We start from the raw sequence: 16,903 nt of genomic DNA on the forward strand, positions 1-16,903 counted from the left end.
CCTCTTACAGTGGGGTGGGGGGGGAGAAGAAATTTCTGTTTGTTAAAGCCACCCACTTTTGCTATTTCTCTGATAACAGCAGCACTACATGGATCAAGAGGATGTTTACAAAGGACTGAGTATAACAGGAAGTGCTGAGGACGCTCCTCTCAGTCAGTTCAAATCCACCAGCGGCTCCAATGGAGAAAGATGATCAATCCCCTCCTGTGTGATTCAGTCACCGAAAACCCGCTGGAGGATCAGCTATGATTGATTCTGACCGCACGGCAACGAATATGAGTATTTCATGGATTCATGCCCACACACCCTATCAAATCAGTGACTCTGGAATGTAGAGAAAGGAAGGAGAGTGGTGAAACTGAAGGTAAAACTGGGTTGGTGGCTTCTTCAGGGGACTACAGCGAGCCTCCTTATAAGGAAAGATGGATATTTCTGAGAAATCGCATCTTTCCTACTGCAGAGTTTGTATTGCTTTAAGAATATCCCCGATAGTCTCGCTGATTAAAGTTTAGGGTTACCTGTTTCTGATCTTCATAAAGCCTTAAAGTAGCTCATTCCTCTCTTGTTGATCAGGTGAACGTGTAACACCTGAGCCACGTGAGGCAGCAGGGAGTGTTGCGGCCTTCCTCACTAAATTTCAGGTGCTCACTCAGGATACTTCTTACTAGAGCTCACTCTTGGTGGTTCTGATACAGTGTCTTTTACTGCACAATAATAAATGGATTGGTATGTTTACATAGGGTTTATGCCAGAATGGTTTAAATGTTTCACTGAAAAGTCTTAAGTTATGCACTTTGTCATCCTTTAGTGCATGACTTGTTCCCTCCTCAAATCTTGATCTTCCCACAAGATAAAAATGAGTCAACACAACCTTCACCAGTCAGCACTGTGTTCCTATAACCCTCCAGCAACTGTAGAAGAAAGTGCAAAAACATTTAGTAGTAGCCTTAGATTTTTTAAAAATAAAACTGTAATTTTTGGTTTCTCCTTCAAGTTGTTTTTGCTCACTTGAGTGGTCTGACCAGGAAATGACCTTGTAGCTAAATGGGTTTTTGAGGTTTGGCTATTTCACAGTTTTTCTGTACTTTTTGGTTTTACAATGGAACAGATGCCTAAGAATTGCTGCTTGCTTTTAAAAAAACCAAACAAAAAAAAACCCATGCAGTTCAGCTAAGACTATTTTCAGATTTTTAGATTTGGGGTAAAAGTACTATAGATGACACTAAAGAAGTTTTCCTTTCTTATGTCTCTCTGACCTCCTCCTTCAGAAAGAAGAGATAGTAAAGTTGAGATTATTCTAAGATATTAGCTTGATTTAAATATTGTTTTGTTGTTGTTGATTGCTGTCGAGTCGAGCACAACTCATTGTGACTCTATGAACAAAAAGACCTAATGCCTTTCCGTTTCTCCAAGTTCCTACAGTTTCCATAGGCATGTTGTTTAGGAAGTGGATGCTACTCCTGCTTTACAACTGGGAGCTCCACCAAACACTGTCTACATTGGGAAACCATATTTGATACCCCAATGGCACAAGTTTCAGCATCACAGCAAACCCAGGTTACTTCATACAGTACATTAACAAAGAGTGATGTACAAAGTGGAAGAATGTTCCTCCAGATAGAACAACTTTGTTCTCATTTAGTAGTGAAGTGTCATCAAGTTGAAGAAGACTCATATCGACCCATACACAAAAGACCTGAACTCTGTTCCATGTCTAACATCATTTCTGTACGTTTATAGAGTTTATGAATTTTCTAGTTTAGGAAGTGAATGATACTCTGGCTTCCAAACCTGAATAAGTCTGGAAGCTCCTCCAAATATTGTACATGATGGGTAACCATTATGGTATTTGACACGACGATGGCACAGTGTTCAGTATCACAGCAACTCCAAGTTATTCAGTACAGGAAATAGTTAAATGATTACTTTTGTCAACTAAAAAAAATATTCATTAAAAATACTGTTCATGAGGCACATTTAATGGATAAAGATGCAAGTGAGAATATTTAACACAGATTATAAAACTATATGTCTCTTACTTGTTTAAAACCAGAGAAATACTTGCTACTTTAGTTCATAGGGTCACAATGAGTTGCCTATGACTCAACGACACTTAACAACAACAACATAGTTGGACCAGGAGGCAGTCGTCAGAACAGAGCAAGAAAACACTGCATGGTTCAAAATTGGGAATGGTGTACACCATCTCATCAAGGATCTTCCTCTTCTGTGCCATTCCTCCACTCTCCCAAGCATGATGTCCTTCTCCAAGGACTGGTCCCTCCTTGCAACATATCCGAAGTATGTCAGACGAAGCTTCAGAATCCTTGCCTCCAAGGAGCAGCCAGCTTCACCCTCTCCAGGATGAACTTGTTTGTTCTCCTAGCAGTCCATGGTATACTCAATACTCTTCTCCAGCACCAAAGCTCAAAGGCAACAACATTAGGGCACTATAAAAACTACAAAAAGGAAATAACTGCATAGGTAATTTACTTAGATATTTTGTTGGCTTTTCCCTTACTTTATGTTTCCAAGGACTTTAAAAATACTTATTGCAGGTAATGAAATTTCTTATTGCTACCAATGGAAAATTATTCAATATCTTTATATGAAGATTTATAAGAATTTAGATTAGCACATTTTTTCTATTAAGAAAAACATTTCCATAAAAATAGCTCTTCTAGTCACCCACTGTTTTCCATTAGAATACTTGCACTCTTCCTCTTGGTAGCATTGAAGCAGAATTCATTATTTGCATTATTGTTTTTTAATTTGATTATCATTCTGTTAATATTTTAGGATAATGAGGAACACTTATTGCAGTATTCAGAAGCTTACATTTAAACTTTGATATAATATCATGATACTTTAAATAATTCAGAGGAAAACCTTGATGGAGTTCTGTATTTATAAAGAGCTTGTCCTAAGTGTTTAGTAGATGCTTGATCAAAGTGTTTAGTAGATACCTAGAAAAGGCTGAGAAATTTTTCTTCCCTTTTCTTGCATATTTCTCTCAGTAATATCTGCATTTTCAACACTAATTTTTTTGCTAAAAATAGGAATGTGATCCTATAACAGATTTTACAGTGTGAAATTTTGTGATATTTAGGAATACTTCTTACAATTTTGGCTTCCCTCTATTGAGGAAAAATGTTGTGTTTTACATACAATGATGAAGTTAAAGAATATATAATAAAAAATTTCTGATTTTCTGTTTAATGTTAAAATGTTTCACAAAAGACCTGTGATATTAATGAAAACCATAAATAAAGGCACTGACATATACTGTAAAAAAAGTTTAAAAAAATTGCAGATCAGCTTTAATTTTTACATTGTCTCATTTAATGTACCTTACACATATCATAAATGTTATTGTTGTTAAGTGCCATCAAGTAGTAGGTGACTCATAGCGACCCTATGAATGAAAGACCTGAACACTTGTATAACTTCCATCCTTTCTCCAGGTTCATAGGGTTTCTGGAGGCAAGCTATTTCAGAAATGGATGTCACTCCTACTTCCAAGCTTGTTTTAATCGGGGAGCTCATCATCAAACACTGTCCACCATGGGTAACCATTCTCACATTTGACTCATCAGTGTCACAGTGATCAGCTTCACAGCCACCACGAGTTACCTCTGTACAGCGCAAGTGGACAGACCAGGACTATATGATCTAAAAGAATGTTTGACCAAAAGCATTAAAAACAGGACTGAGGACCACAGATTACAGTGACCCACCTTTGGCTTGGTAGCATCACTTTCTGTCTACTAGGCCAACTGAGCTCTCTCTGGTCTGTTGTTAAGTGCTGTTGAGTCATAGGGGACTCATAGCAACCCTATGAACAAAAGACCTGGATGCTTGTATAACTTTCATCCTTTCTCCAGGTTCGTAGGGTTTCCAGAGGTAAGCTATTTCGGAAGTGGATGCCACTCCTGCTTCCCAGCTTGTACACAATGAAAAAAAAAATCTATTAAAAAATTCCAATAAATTTAAGATCTTAAAAAGGGAGAAAGAGATAGTGCACCTGATTTCTGATGCTTCTCTGTTAACACTTATAAAATTCCATTTTCAAAGAGAAAATAAATAGAAAGCCATTAATTTTTCACAGGGCTTTCTGCTCACATAAATTTACCATCCAAATATATCTTCATTGAAACAATAAGCCATTTCACTAGTAGGTCAAACTGAATAAGCCATGAGCAAAAGCAGATGAAAGTATACTTTCATTCACCTAGAATCAGCTTCTCGTACAAAATGCAGAGCATAACCACGATTTTCAACCTTCCATTATTAAATGCCACATTAAAGGATGCACAATATACTACATATTGTGTGTTCATAGAAACTTATAAAAACTTAGTGAATACTAAAAAGAATAATAATTAGAAACTTTACTTTTCCTGATTTCCTTTTTACTCACCATGGTAAATAATATACTGCTTGGCAACTAGATATCATACTTAAAGGAATAATTTAAACATGCTAAAGATAATATATAAATGTGTGTATGTATGTATATATGTATACATATATGGAATTGTGAAATATATTGGTATTATTTAATTAAAAGATAATCTCAGTTGTATAGTTAGCAACAATAAGGAGGATAAAAAAAGTATTCCTTATCATAACATTACTTTATTAAGGAAATCACTGAGGCACAAAAACATTAAGTGACTTGCGTGAGGTAATGAGGGAAAAGGACAGAAAAAAGAGCATTGTTTAACCTATCTATCTGTATACATTTTTCACAATTAGCTCAGTAAAACAAATAGAAAAATTAGATGCTGTTCTCAGAAATGTTTATTTAAATGAAATTGTTGCTATTAATAATCCAACCTTTAAGAATCAGTGTTTTATCACACATTGTTAGGAATTTTCAAAATATTCTCATTTTCTGCTTTATTAGGGATATAATGAGCTATTTGACACAATCTGGTGCAAAACCAAAATTAAACTATAAAACATTGAACAAGTTCCATGAAAGATATTAACACGATTTAAAAAAAAAATACTATAGAACCTACAAAATTTAGAAGACAGTTAATACAGAACCAAACATTTAAATACAGTTATACTCAATTCACATTCTAGCTAAACTTTTTTTATGAATGCATACTAATAATGCACTCATAATGTTTCCTGGTATTCTTTGATATGTATCAATCAAAGCTTGAATACCATTCTTTGTCTTTTCAGCTAATTCCTCTGCTGTCACCTTTGGATCACATAGAATGCAATTGCCTAAATATGTCTGTAACTTCACTGGAAAACCTCCATACATTGGAGCAAATGGATAACAACATTTTTCATAAAGCCATCTAAATAACCTTGTTCCTCCAAGTGATCGAAATCCTTCTTGAATACTTTGTGTATACCACAAGTATGATGGACACTTTTCCATCAGTTGCCACCCGAGTGAAACCTCTATGGTTACCCCAAGTAATGTTGTAGGTTTCATCACTAATTTGATCAACTTCCACCTGGTGAAATAGCTAGCAAGTGACCACTTTGTAAGGATTTCGACACATTTTTTTCTTGGTCCATGTACAGCACAAAATACATCAAGTAACAAGCTAAACCCTTTATGAACAAAAATTTTAGCCATGTAGTACAGTAGAAAAGGGGTTCTTGTCCTTGTGTGTTACTGTTCTTTTTTCTCTTCTAACGTGGGTGGGTGGCCCTGGGCCTTAGAGAAAGGGCCTTAGAGTAAGGGTAAATAAGGGTGGAGCCTGCTCCAGGCAGTAGCTTAAAATCCTTTAGGGACCTCGGGCCTGCAGCCCTCAGGCCTGCCTTTACTTGTTTCCTTTTTATTTTTTTTTTAACTTGTTTTCATATATGTTTTGATGAATTTATTAATATGAAAGTATAAGATTTTGAAAGACATTTAAGGGAGACTTAGCAAAACAATGGATTTACTTGTTACTATCTTTTGCTTGCATTACATGTATGACTCAACGGCACATAACAACAACAACAGCATTAACAGCAATGTACCCAAAGTATGTGAGGTGAAGTTTTGTCATCATTGCCTCCAAGGAGCACTCTGGTTGCACCTTCTCCAAGACATATCTGTTTGTTCTTTTGGCAGTCCATGGGATATTTAGTACTCTTCTCTAACACCACATTCTTCTAATGTCATCCTCATTTATAGTTGTTGTGAACTTGAAGTTATGTATTTAAGATATGTAAACCTATCTCATATTTTAAAATAACTGAGGAAGACATTGTATTGCTTAGAGCAGCAAGAAACGCTCCTTATTTGACTAACGCCTTTATGCACTTTGCCAAAATGCCGATTTCAACTTTGTTATTGTTGAGCACTGCAGAGTGGGGACCGACCCATAGCTGACCCTCCAGCAGGATTTTAGAGGCAGTAAATGGCATGAGAGGAGACTGCCCATCTTTCTCCCTCAGAGCAGCTGGTGGTTCAAACTGGGTATCTTTGTTGGCAGCCTGATTCCTTACCGCTTAGTCACTAGATCTCTTCATCAAATCTGCAGAGTGATCAATCTTTATTCGAGAAGACAGTCCATCTTTCTTCTACTGAGCAGTAGGTTACTTTGAACTTCTTAAAAAATGATGATTTTAATGGAAGTTTACAGAAAAGTTTTCTTTTTTCATTCATTCATTGTTGCACATTTTCCTACCCCCGCTTCCCACTCAGTCCACTTTGCTGTGCACCTCTTATTCTGGATTATTGTCATACAAAGAATGCCTAATCATATATTCCTTTTAAATAGTTCTTCCATTCATCTATTTCAATGCAGTGTTCATTATTTATCCCCTCTTTTCTTAGTTTCCCCTAACCCCCATGTCAGCTCTGTTTTGTAACAGTGGTATAGTGCAGTATTTGTCCTTTTGGGACTGAGATATTTCACTAAGCATTATTTCCTCCAGGGTCACCCATGTTGTGTAATACTTTTTTTTAGTTCCTTGTTTTTAAGTGCTGCGTAGCATAGTTTTCCCATCCATTTATTTGTTGATGGGCACTTGAGTTGCATCCATCTCTTTGCTATTGTGAATAATACAGAAATAAACAAGGGTATTGCATATATGTTGCGAGGCTGGCAGCTCTGCTTTCTTCAGGGTACGTTTATAGTAGTGGAATTGCTGGGTCAAATGGAAATCATAGTTCCAACTTTTTGAGAAAGTGCCATACGGCCTTCGATGGTGGTTGCATCATTTTACTCTCTCCTCAGCAGTGCATAAGGTTTCCAATCCCACCACAACCTCACTACCATTTGTTGTTTGCTGTTTTGAACTTTTGACTTTTTTGTTAATAGCACGACAATGAAACACCTTTCTTTCAGGCTCAATCTATTGCCACTGAGTTGATTTTGAGTCATAGTGACTCTCTTTGTTGGGTTTCCAAGGCTGTAAAAAATAATGTGAGGAGGTTTTCCATCTGTCTTCTCTAGAGCTGCTGGTAAATTCAAACTGTTGCAGCTGGGTGGCCTATGAGCTAGTCGCATGACTCAGTTAACTTGAGAAAAAGCAGATTTTTCTGAATCATTATGGTTCATTTTAACTTACATGGATTAATACTGAAATTTATTTGGAATATTGGCTTAAAGTTGTCTATCAGCAGCATGCTTGAATGACCTTTCCTTTCCCTGTTGTTTTTACATGCTGTTGAGTTGGAACTGATTCTTAACTGACTCTTCAGCAGGTTTTCAGAAGCAGTAAATTGCACCAGAGGAGATGGTCTAATAGTGTCTAGAAACATGATTTTCTAAAGAGTTGGAATAATGTTGCAAAACAGAAAGGATTAGTCATGTTTTAAGAAGTCTGAACAATGCATTCCTCAGATTTTTTTTTCAAGATTATTTGCAACTAATAACTTTGAGGGAGATCTTGGTGGAGTAGTCCCACATGCAGCTGGGCTGTTAATTCAAAGGCTTTGCGTCTCTGACATTTGGAAACTATCAGAGATTTCAAGGAAGAAAGATGACAATCTCCTCCCCTTTGATTTACAGCCTTAGAAATCACAGTGGAGGGTAAATTGTAAGCCAATCCTGACTCTATGGGCAATGCATTTTTTTTTAGTTTAATGTTAATGTATTTTTTTTTCTTGAACTTCTACCTTCAATCAGGAGATCTGGTTGTCTATCCCTAAGAGGCTGCACTGAAATCCCAAAGACAGGCAGCCTTTGAATCCACCAGCTGCTCCTCGGAAGAAGTATAGGCAAGTTCCTCTCATTTGATTAACTGCCTCTGAAAACCCACTTGGAGGGTCAGCTGTGGGATAGTTCCAACTTGACGGTGCACAGCAACGACAACCCTCAAACAGACGATGTGTTAATTTCTGAGTGTTCTCACACTGATTTATACACTCTTGGACTGATTTGTAGTCACTGAGAAAATCATTCATGACACATAGATGCTTTTTTTTTTCTGGAGCAGTCTGCTTATCAGAGAGGGCTGACCTGCCACAAGCACAACACAGCTTCCTGGGAGGGGAAGAAAGTCCTTTGCTCTGACCTCAGCTGCAAAGTAAGAATGTCTTTTCTAGAAACAGACTTCTCACCCTGAAAGTTAGACTGCTTCCAACAAGGTGGTTGCTTTTGTTTTCTTTCTGTTTCTTCAGTTTAGTAGCTTTACAGATGGAGGAAGGTATGTTAGTTGCCTGGTTTGGAGCTCCTGCGGGAGGACCACTGTGCTCTGGAGCCTCTAGGGACCAACTTTCTCAGTCTTTACAGCCAGGAGAAGCTCACAAAGTACTGGATGCAGGGGAGGTCCTGAAATCCACACTTCCCTTAATGGAGGCCAGCACTTCCCCTGCCCTGGGGGAGGCCTAAACTGTCAGAAGCAGCTGACTTTGCTTCATCCCAAAGAGAGTTTGAGATGTATAGGGGGCCCAACGGAAACAACAATAACTAAGAAACCACTCTAAATAAAAGTGCCTTCTCTGATGAACAGAAATTTGCTACTGGTCATATTTGACAAGAGACCTCTGGGAAAAGTTCTTCCAAACATTGAGCAACAGTGACTGCCTGCCTCCCTTTCTGGGCTTAACTAAAATTTGCAGAGTTCACTTGGAAGTTGAGCAAACAGAAGGTGTCAGCAAGGTCTGTAAAATGGAGAAGAGGCAGTCTATCCATGAGACCTGCAATTCTGCCTTTCCTCTGGGAAGCAAGATGAGAGGTGCATTATGCTTATGTGCCAAGTGGAACAGTCTCAGAGCTAAGCAGATCACATGTTACTCTCTTGTTCGTTAAAAATTTGAATTTTAACCAGGTTTCTTTGTTGAAAATGAAGGCGCTAGGGCCCTGCAGTGAGATGATGCCTTTGTTGTGTGACCACAGAGGCTGGTTACGCACTAATTTCCTCTAGGGCTTGTGATGAAGTCAGTAAACCACAACCTTCAGCATGCTGTGCTCAGGCAGCAGCAGTGGCTTCTTGGTGGTGTCTGGGCCATGACACACATCTGACATGCCCACCTTCAGCCTTCTCATAGATTGTCTCTCTTGCTCTGCAGCATGGACCAAAGACAAATTCTGCAAAAGTTCCTGCATGAGGTCCAAGATAAGAAAATGAAGAAAGATAAGTTTGCCAATGAATTTTTGGTAAGTTAATATAATGTTCTCAGGGGAGTTACATAGATTGCTTAATGACTCTAATGTGCCACCTCTCCTAGACTGAATGGCTCTTATGAGAAAATATACATCAGACCTTGGAGGAGGGAGAAGGCAAGAAAGGCAATCTAAATGTTTTCCTTTCCTGAAGAGTTTGTATATACGCACTGACTTTGATGTTTGCTGTTTCTTGGAACTTAATTAGGAATTCCACAGAAGACACACACAGTTCCAGTTGTATAAATACAATAATAGTAGTAACTGAACATCCAAAGCTCCTCAGATATCTGCATTTTGGAGAATGCTTCAAATTACTAATTTTATTTTATGTCAAAAGGAATGAAAATAAGGCTAACTTTACACTGTTCAGTGACCATTGCTGGCCTCCCTTGGGGATTCCATTTGGATAACACGGATTTTTTTTTTAAGCACAAAAATTACCTACTACCACATTTCCTTTTTTTGGTGTAAAATATTTTAGTACATTTGTTTCTTCTATAACAAAGTTTCTTACTTCCTTTTCCTATGAAAGACTAGGGTGGAGAGTAAGAACAAGTGAAGGGAACTGAGAGGAACACTGAGTATGAAGCGGACTAGGGTCAGCAGGGTTTGCTTACCCAGAGGAACATTGCATCTCCTCTGAGGGAACTGTGGCTGATGCGGTGATCAGCTGTGTTGACTCTGCAACAGAGTGCATCGGTTCACATGCGGCAACTCAGAGTACCTATCCCTTTTTTTTTTTTAATACTTGGAGCTGGTGTTTCAGAGCTTTAATAACTTCATATCTTAGCTCTTTAGTTGTGGAGAAGTAGGGAACTGATATCCAAAACCTGGGATTAAATCATAACTTTACTGCCAACTAAATTCTAACTATTGGAAAAGTTTTTTAATCTCTCCAGGCCTCTATTTTCTAATTTAGAAAATGGAGACAATACTTTACGCTCTCTCTATCCTTGTAGGATTATTGTGATGACTAGATATAAATAATAACAAAAGGTAGTCACTTATTCAACAATATTTATAGAGTACCTACCAGGTACTAAGCATAGTGCTAGGTATTAAGGACCCCGGGAAGACCAAATCCACTGCTACAGAATTGACTTGGACTCCTACCATCAGGTTCCTAAGGCTGTATAAGTCTGGAAGCAGAATGTCCATCTTTCTCCCACAGAGTAGCTGATGGATGGATTTGAACTGCCAATCTTTTGGTTATCATCACACACCACTTCATGAGAATTCCTTATTAAGAATACAGTAGTAAAAAAAAAAAAAAGAAAAGAAACCAACAAAACAATCCAACATCTTTCTGTCATAGATTAGTGCTCTGGCACATGGTTTTCAAACTCAAATCTCACTGCCATAAAGTCAAATCCAACTCATAGTGACCCTCTATCAGGTTTCTGAGACTATAAATCTTAACACGAGGAAGCCTGCTCATTTTCTTTCTGCTGGAGATTCAAAGCCTTTAGATTAGCAGCACAGCACACCACGGATTATACTGCCAGAGCTCCTTCTGTTACACAGAGTAATGTGAAAACACTGAGTGATTCGTTATAGTGATTGAGTAATTACATGTTATGATAGAGAGTAATTTAACTCAGTTATCATAGTAGCATGAAAAAATGCCAATGAACAGGCAATCTGAACCCCTCTGGGTTATGTTTCAAGAAAGGAAAATAAGGAGGACATTCTAGCTCGTATATCTTTTCATAAATGTGTCTGTCTCTGACTTATAAGACAAATTCACTCAAGAGAGAGATTTAAAAACAAAAATAAATAAAGTGAGGGACAGCCTCTTTGATTTTGGTTGTGTTTTTAAAAATACTATAAAATGTATCCCTTATAGGGATTCTGGTGGCTTGGTCTGTAGAGAGTTGTACTGCTAATCTTTAAGGTCTGTCTCTCTGGTGGTTCAAATACATCAACAGCTTGTGCAGAGAAATAGAAAAAGATAGAGATAGATAGAGAGAGAGAGAGAGAAAAAAGATTGATATGGAAGAGAGACTTGGAAATCTGGTAGAAGGCCAGCCAGTAGTTGGTTTGGACTCAATGGCAATGAGTTTGAAGGTTTTTGTTATTTTTTTTTTAAGTCTCTAATATTTTACCTTTTCTTATCTGAGGTTGTTATAATCTCTCACCCAGTTTGTGGCAGCTACCTCCTTAGAAGTTTCTCTATCTCTCCAGCTTTGTTCCACTTCAATTTTCCATTCAACCCTCAAGTGATTTTTTTTTAAACAGTACAATTCTGGTCATTTTTCCCCCTGCTTGAAAACCTATAATTTGTCTTTTTGGTCCCATTTAAAACTATGAAATATAGTAATACATTTGGAAAAGAACATAAAATAAATACAGTATGTTAGCTAATTAGATAGTAAATCCCAATGCACTATCATTCAAACCAAGAAATAGACTACGTTCAAATCTTAGAAGACATAATGTACATCTCTACATATAAATATGTATCTCCCTTTTCCGTCAGACCCCCACTCCCACTCTGCCCTGCCTAGGGGGGATTCACTATCCTGACTTTTATATTAATCATTTCCTTGCTTTTCTAACTTCTGATCTTAACCTTATTTTGGGTGGTGATTAAGTGGAACCTAACTGTTCATTGACTCATGTCCTCCAGTGGAAAAACAGAGCTCGCTCTTAGCTCCACCTAAAATTTCATTATCAGATATAAGAAGGTGAGGCTTTAGAGCAGTGGAAGAGTGCTGAATGGGGATGGCAAGGTAAATACGGCCATTAAACTGGAGAGTTTTCCATCTAGTCATATTACCACATCCCACTTTAATCTCTTAAATACAGATATATCTAATTTTATTACACTTTAATGTATTTTGCAGATAATGGTTTTTTTCACAAATTAAAGGTTTCAAATGAGACTATTGCATGCATTCGCTTCACATTTCTGTGCTACCTCTTGGCAATTCTCACAATATTTCAAACTTTTTCATAAGGCCATTGAACTCTTAATAGATTACAGAATAATGTAAACATAACTTTCATATGCACTTAGAAAACCAAAACACTTTATAGTGATTTCTGCTTCAATACACTGGGGTGGAACTGAGCCTCAAATATCTCCGAGATATGATGGTATAACACCCTTGTATCACTTAATGTCCATGATACACTCTGTGAAATTAGACATTATATGACTTGGACCTTGTGTGAACTCCATCTGATATATGGGCAGTCTCTGGGTAACAAATTATTTCCATTGTGCTCGCTTTGGCAGCACATATACTAAAATTGGAACGATACAGAGAAGATTAGCATGGCCCCTGCGCAAGGATAACACAAATTCGTGAAGCGTTCCATATTTTTTTTAAAAAAATTATTTCCATTGCTAAGTTTTCCTTTAAGTAAAATTTGTGCATAAGTCAGGTTAGGTTAGGTATGGCTTGTATCTAATGTCAATTAGTCAAATGTTTGCCTTGTTGCTGTTATGTATTGTCGAGTCAATTATAACTTACAGTGATGCATTAACAACAGATCTGAACTTTGCTCTTCCCTATGCCATCCTCACCACCTCTGAGGTATTTGAGCTCATCATTACAATATCAATTCATCTTGTTGAAAGTATTAGTCTCTTCCTCTCACTTTTGACCTTTCCCAGCTTGATGTCTTTTTTCAAAGACTGGCCTTTCCTGATAACATGCTCAAAGTATGGGGTGAAGTTTCACCACACTTGCCTCTAAGGAGCACTCTGGTCGCACCTTCTTCAAGATGGACTTGTTTGTTTTTTGACAGTCGTTGGGTATTCAGGGTTCTTTGTCAGCACCACAACTCAAAGATATCAATTCGTCTTTGGTTTTCTTTACTCATTGTCCAACTTTCAGATGCATAGGAAGCAATTGAAAAGACCATGTCTTTGATCAGGTTCATCTTTGTTCTTAAAACTGATGGTCTTGTTCTTTAGCACTTTGGAGAAGTCCTTCAGAGCTGATTTTCTCAGTGGAAAGCTTCTTTGATTTCTTTACTGCTGTTAACATGGTTGTAGATTGTGGAACCAAGTAAATAGAAATTGTGTACAAACTCAGTAGTATATAGTGTGCTTTTCGTTGTCGTTGTTATGTGCCATCAAGTCACCTGTGACTCATAGCGACCCTATGCACGGCAGCTCTGAACCTTGCCCTAATTCTGACACACCAACCCCCATTGCCGCAGTTACTGTATCGATCCATCTCATCGGGTTCTTCCTCTCTTGTACTGTCCCTCCACCCTTCTGAGCATGATGTCCTTCTCCAAGGACCTGTCCCTCCTGGCCTTGTGCCCAAAGAATGTGAGATGGAGCTTTGAAGTCCTAGCTTCCAATGAAAAACTTGGTTTAAACCTCTCCAGGACAGACCGATTTGCCTTCTATGTAGAAAAACCATTAAAGGAACATTTCAAAATAAACGAAGACATCTTTAATGTAATAATATAGTAATGTCGTTGTTGTTATATGCTGTTGGGTCACCTGTAAACCATAGTGACTCTATGTACAACAGCCCTAAACCCTGCTCTATACTTTGCCAATCTCACTGTATCCGACACACCTATCCCCTTTACCTCAGTTACTGAATCAATCCACCTCACAGACGGTCTTCCTCTCCTGCTCTGTTCCTCCACCCTCCCGAGCATGATGTCCTTCTCTCCAATTACTGGTCCCTCCTTGAAACATGTCCAAAGTAAAAACTGTAATATTTTTCAACAAATGAATGGATAGAGAAGCTGTGGTATATTCACACAATGGAATACTATGCTGCATTGAAATACCAGGAACTCATGACATAGTCAAAATGTGTGACCCTGGAGGACATTATGCTGAGTGAAGTATCTCAGTCACAAAAGGACAAATACTGCATGGTGCTACTGTTGGAAAGCAGGACTGACCTCGGGGTTGAGAGGAGACTGAGAAGGATGGGTTTAATAATGTATACTGCATTTAAACAGATGAGGGAGAGAACTATTTAAGAGGGAAAATATTAGGGATTTTTGTCATGACAGGAGTCCAGAGTGAAGAGTGTATAGTGGAGTGGACCTGGAGGGGGGCAGGATTGTAAAACAATGCAAGAATTTTTCTTTTACTTTTCCAAGAGGGTAGTGTACTAGGGGGGAGGGCTGGGAGGGGAGAAAAGTGCAACAATGAATGAATGAAAATCCTAAGTCTCGATAAATTTTCATTGAAATTAATAATAAATTTAAAAAAAGTAAGATCAAGGAAAGTGAAAAGAATGAAAAAAATAAAGAAGTCTTGGACACAAAGTGCTGGGGGCTCTGCCATACTGCTGCTGCGTCGGGGTGTGTGTAGAGTCCTTGCTCAAGCTTGTAATAATATCCCTCATTTTCTTGCATAAAAACAAACAAACAAAACAAAAACAACAACAACAAAACTGTAATATTTTGATGCATGACATAGAGTAACACCTGATTGTTATTACTAAACCACTATATGTGCCATGTTTTTTTAATATAATGAATTGATAGAGGTTGGAACCACACATATATAGATGGTTGAAGGGATGTTATGTGGCCTATGACTATTTCTCTAGGATTTGATATTTCTTGTGTTTGTGGATTGACTCTGGTACACAGCGCTACTGCTAGCCTCAATGATGATAATTTTGTGCAAATCACCAAATGGCTCCTCCGCTTCCAGGTGGAGGCCCTGTGACTTCCTCCACCCCCTGTCTTTAGGTCCATGGCTTAAATGTCAGTGTGCACCACCAACAGCCCTTTTCCTTTTGTGTGGCTATTTCTGTTCAAAACACATTAATAAAAATTAGATGTGGCGGCCTTCTGTGACAGCTGAAGCTAATACAATGCTTAGGTTTTCCCCCTTATGTCAGGTCTAAATTGAATTTCTCTAAATAAACTCACTACTGAAGACATCTGTAAGACTTTTACACATTTATTAAAAAATGAGCACATATTACAGTCTTCTCTGCTTGTTGGAGCATAACTTTTGATTAGAAGAGCAACATAAAACAACTAATTACTCTATATGTAATTATAATTGTGATGATTTTTATGTGGTAGGTCAAGAAAGCATCACATTCAACTACCAGGAATATACCCCAAAGAAACCATGACTGCCACCCAAGCGGATATATACACACCCATGTTTATGGCAGCTTTGTTCACAATAGTAAAGAGTTGGAAACAACCCAAGTGTCCATCAACAGACAAATGGATAGAGAAGCTCTGGTATATTCACACCATGGAATACTATGCTGCTTTGAAAAACAAAGAACTCATGAAATATTATACAAAATGGGTGACCATGGAGGACATTATGCTGAGTGTAATATATCAGTCACAAAAAGATAAATACTGCATAGTGCCACTGTTGTAAAATGGGATTGATATTGAGGTTGGAGGGAGACTGAGAAAGATGGGATAAATTAGGTATACTGCACTGAAACAGATGAGGGGGGAAACTGTTTAAAAGGGATATATGATTTAGTATTATTGTCATGGCAGGGGTCCAGAACAAAGGCTGTATAGTGGAGTGGACTTGGGAGAAGGAATTGTATAACAATGAAAAAATTTTTCTTTTACTTTTCAAAGAGAAGAACGAACTGTGGGGGGAGGTTGGGCAGGGTGAAAAGTGCAACAACGAATGGATGAAAATTCAAAGTCTCTGTAAACTTTTAATAAAATCAATAATAATAATAATAATAATAATAATAAGGATTAAAAAATTTAAAAAAGAAAGCATCATAATTAGTATCTTATTTATTAGACATTAAAACCCTGTGAGGTAACTATAGTTCTTTCTCTGATTTACAGGTGAGGAAACAGGCCCTGAAAGTAACTGGTGTAAATGTATTCATCTGTTAAATTGTAGAGATGAGTTTAACCCAGATTTGCATTATTCAGAGCCCGTGAATTTTTTTTTTCATTTTACTTGGATACACTTTTTAAAAAATGTTATTAATTTTAATGAACATTTACAGAGATTTTGGATTTCCATTCATTCATTGTTGTACTATTTTCTCTACCCACCCCCAGTTCATTCCTCTTTTTTCCCCCTTGAAAGTCTGTTTTAATTGTCCCATTGCCACAGTGCTTGTCAAAACCAGTTCTGATTAATTTCCTTTGTCAGTGTGTCCTTTGCCATTCCCTGTCACTCCTCACTGAGAGAGATTTCACCCTGATTCCTAAGTAAAAGGGGATGGCGTATTGTGTTAGCTACTTCCTGCTGAAAAGGAACCCTGTAGGTTTCAGGGTGAAGATCTTCTCTCACTACTCTAAAGGGCCCCTTTGGCAATAGGAAACATGTAGACTATTGTGGAAATTGGTTTTGGAATTTAGATGCACTGTTATCAGTTGTG

General features: G+C 37.7%; 1 protein-coding gene across 1 annotated transcript in view; it reads left to right on the forward strand.

The window, feature by feature from the left end:
- Positions 1-9,482: 9,482 nt before the first annotated feature.
- Positions 9,483-16,903, forward strand: part of PTPN22 (protein tyrosine phosphatase, non-receptor type 22 (lymphoid)) — a 104,058-nt gene continuing 96,637 nt past the window's right edge. The window contains exon 1 of the mRNA XM_006895701.1: positions 9,483-9,569. Coding sequence (XP_006895763.1) covers positions 9,483-9,569 — 87 coding nt within the window. The remainder of the gene's footprint in view (positions 9,570-16,903) is intronic.

The sequence above is a fragment of the Elephantulus edwardii genome, unplaced genomic scaffold (genome assembly GCF_000299155.1).
Source record: "Elephantulus edwardii isolate Elephantulus edwardi_28Jun2011 unplaced genomic scaffold, EleEdw1.0 scaffold00174, whole genome shotgun sequence".
In the NCBI taxonomy this organism is placed as follows: domain Eukaryota; kingdom Metazoa; phylum Chordata; class Mammalia; order Macroscelidea; family Macroscelididae; genus Elephantulus; species Elephantulus edwardii.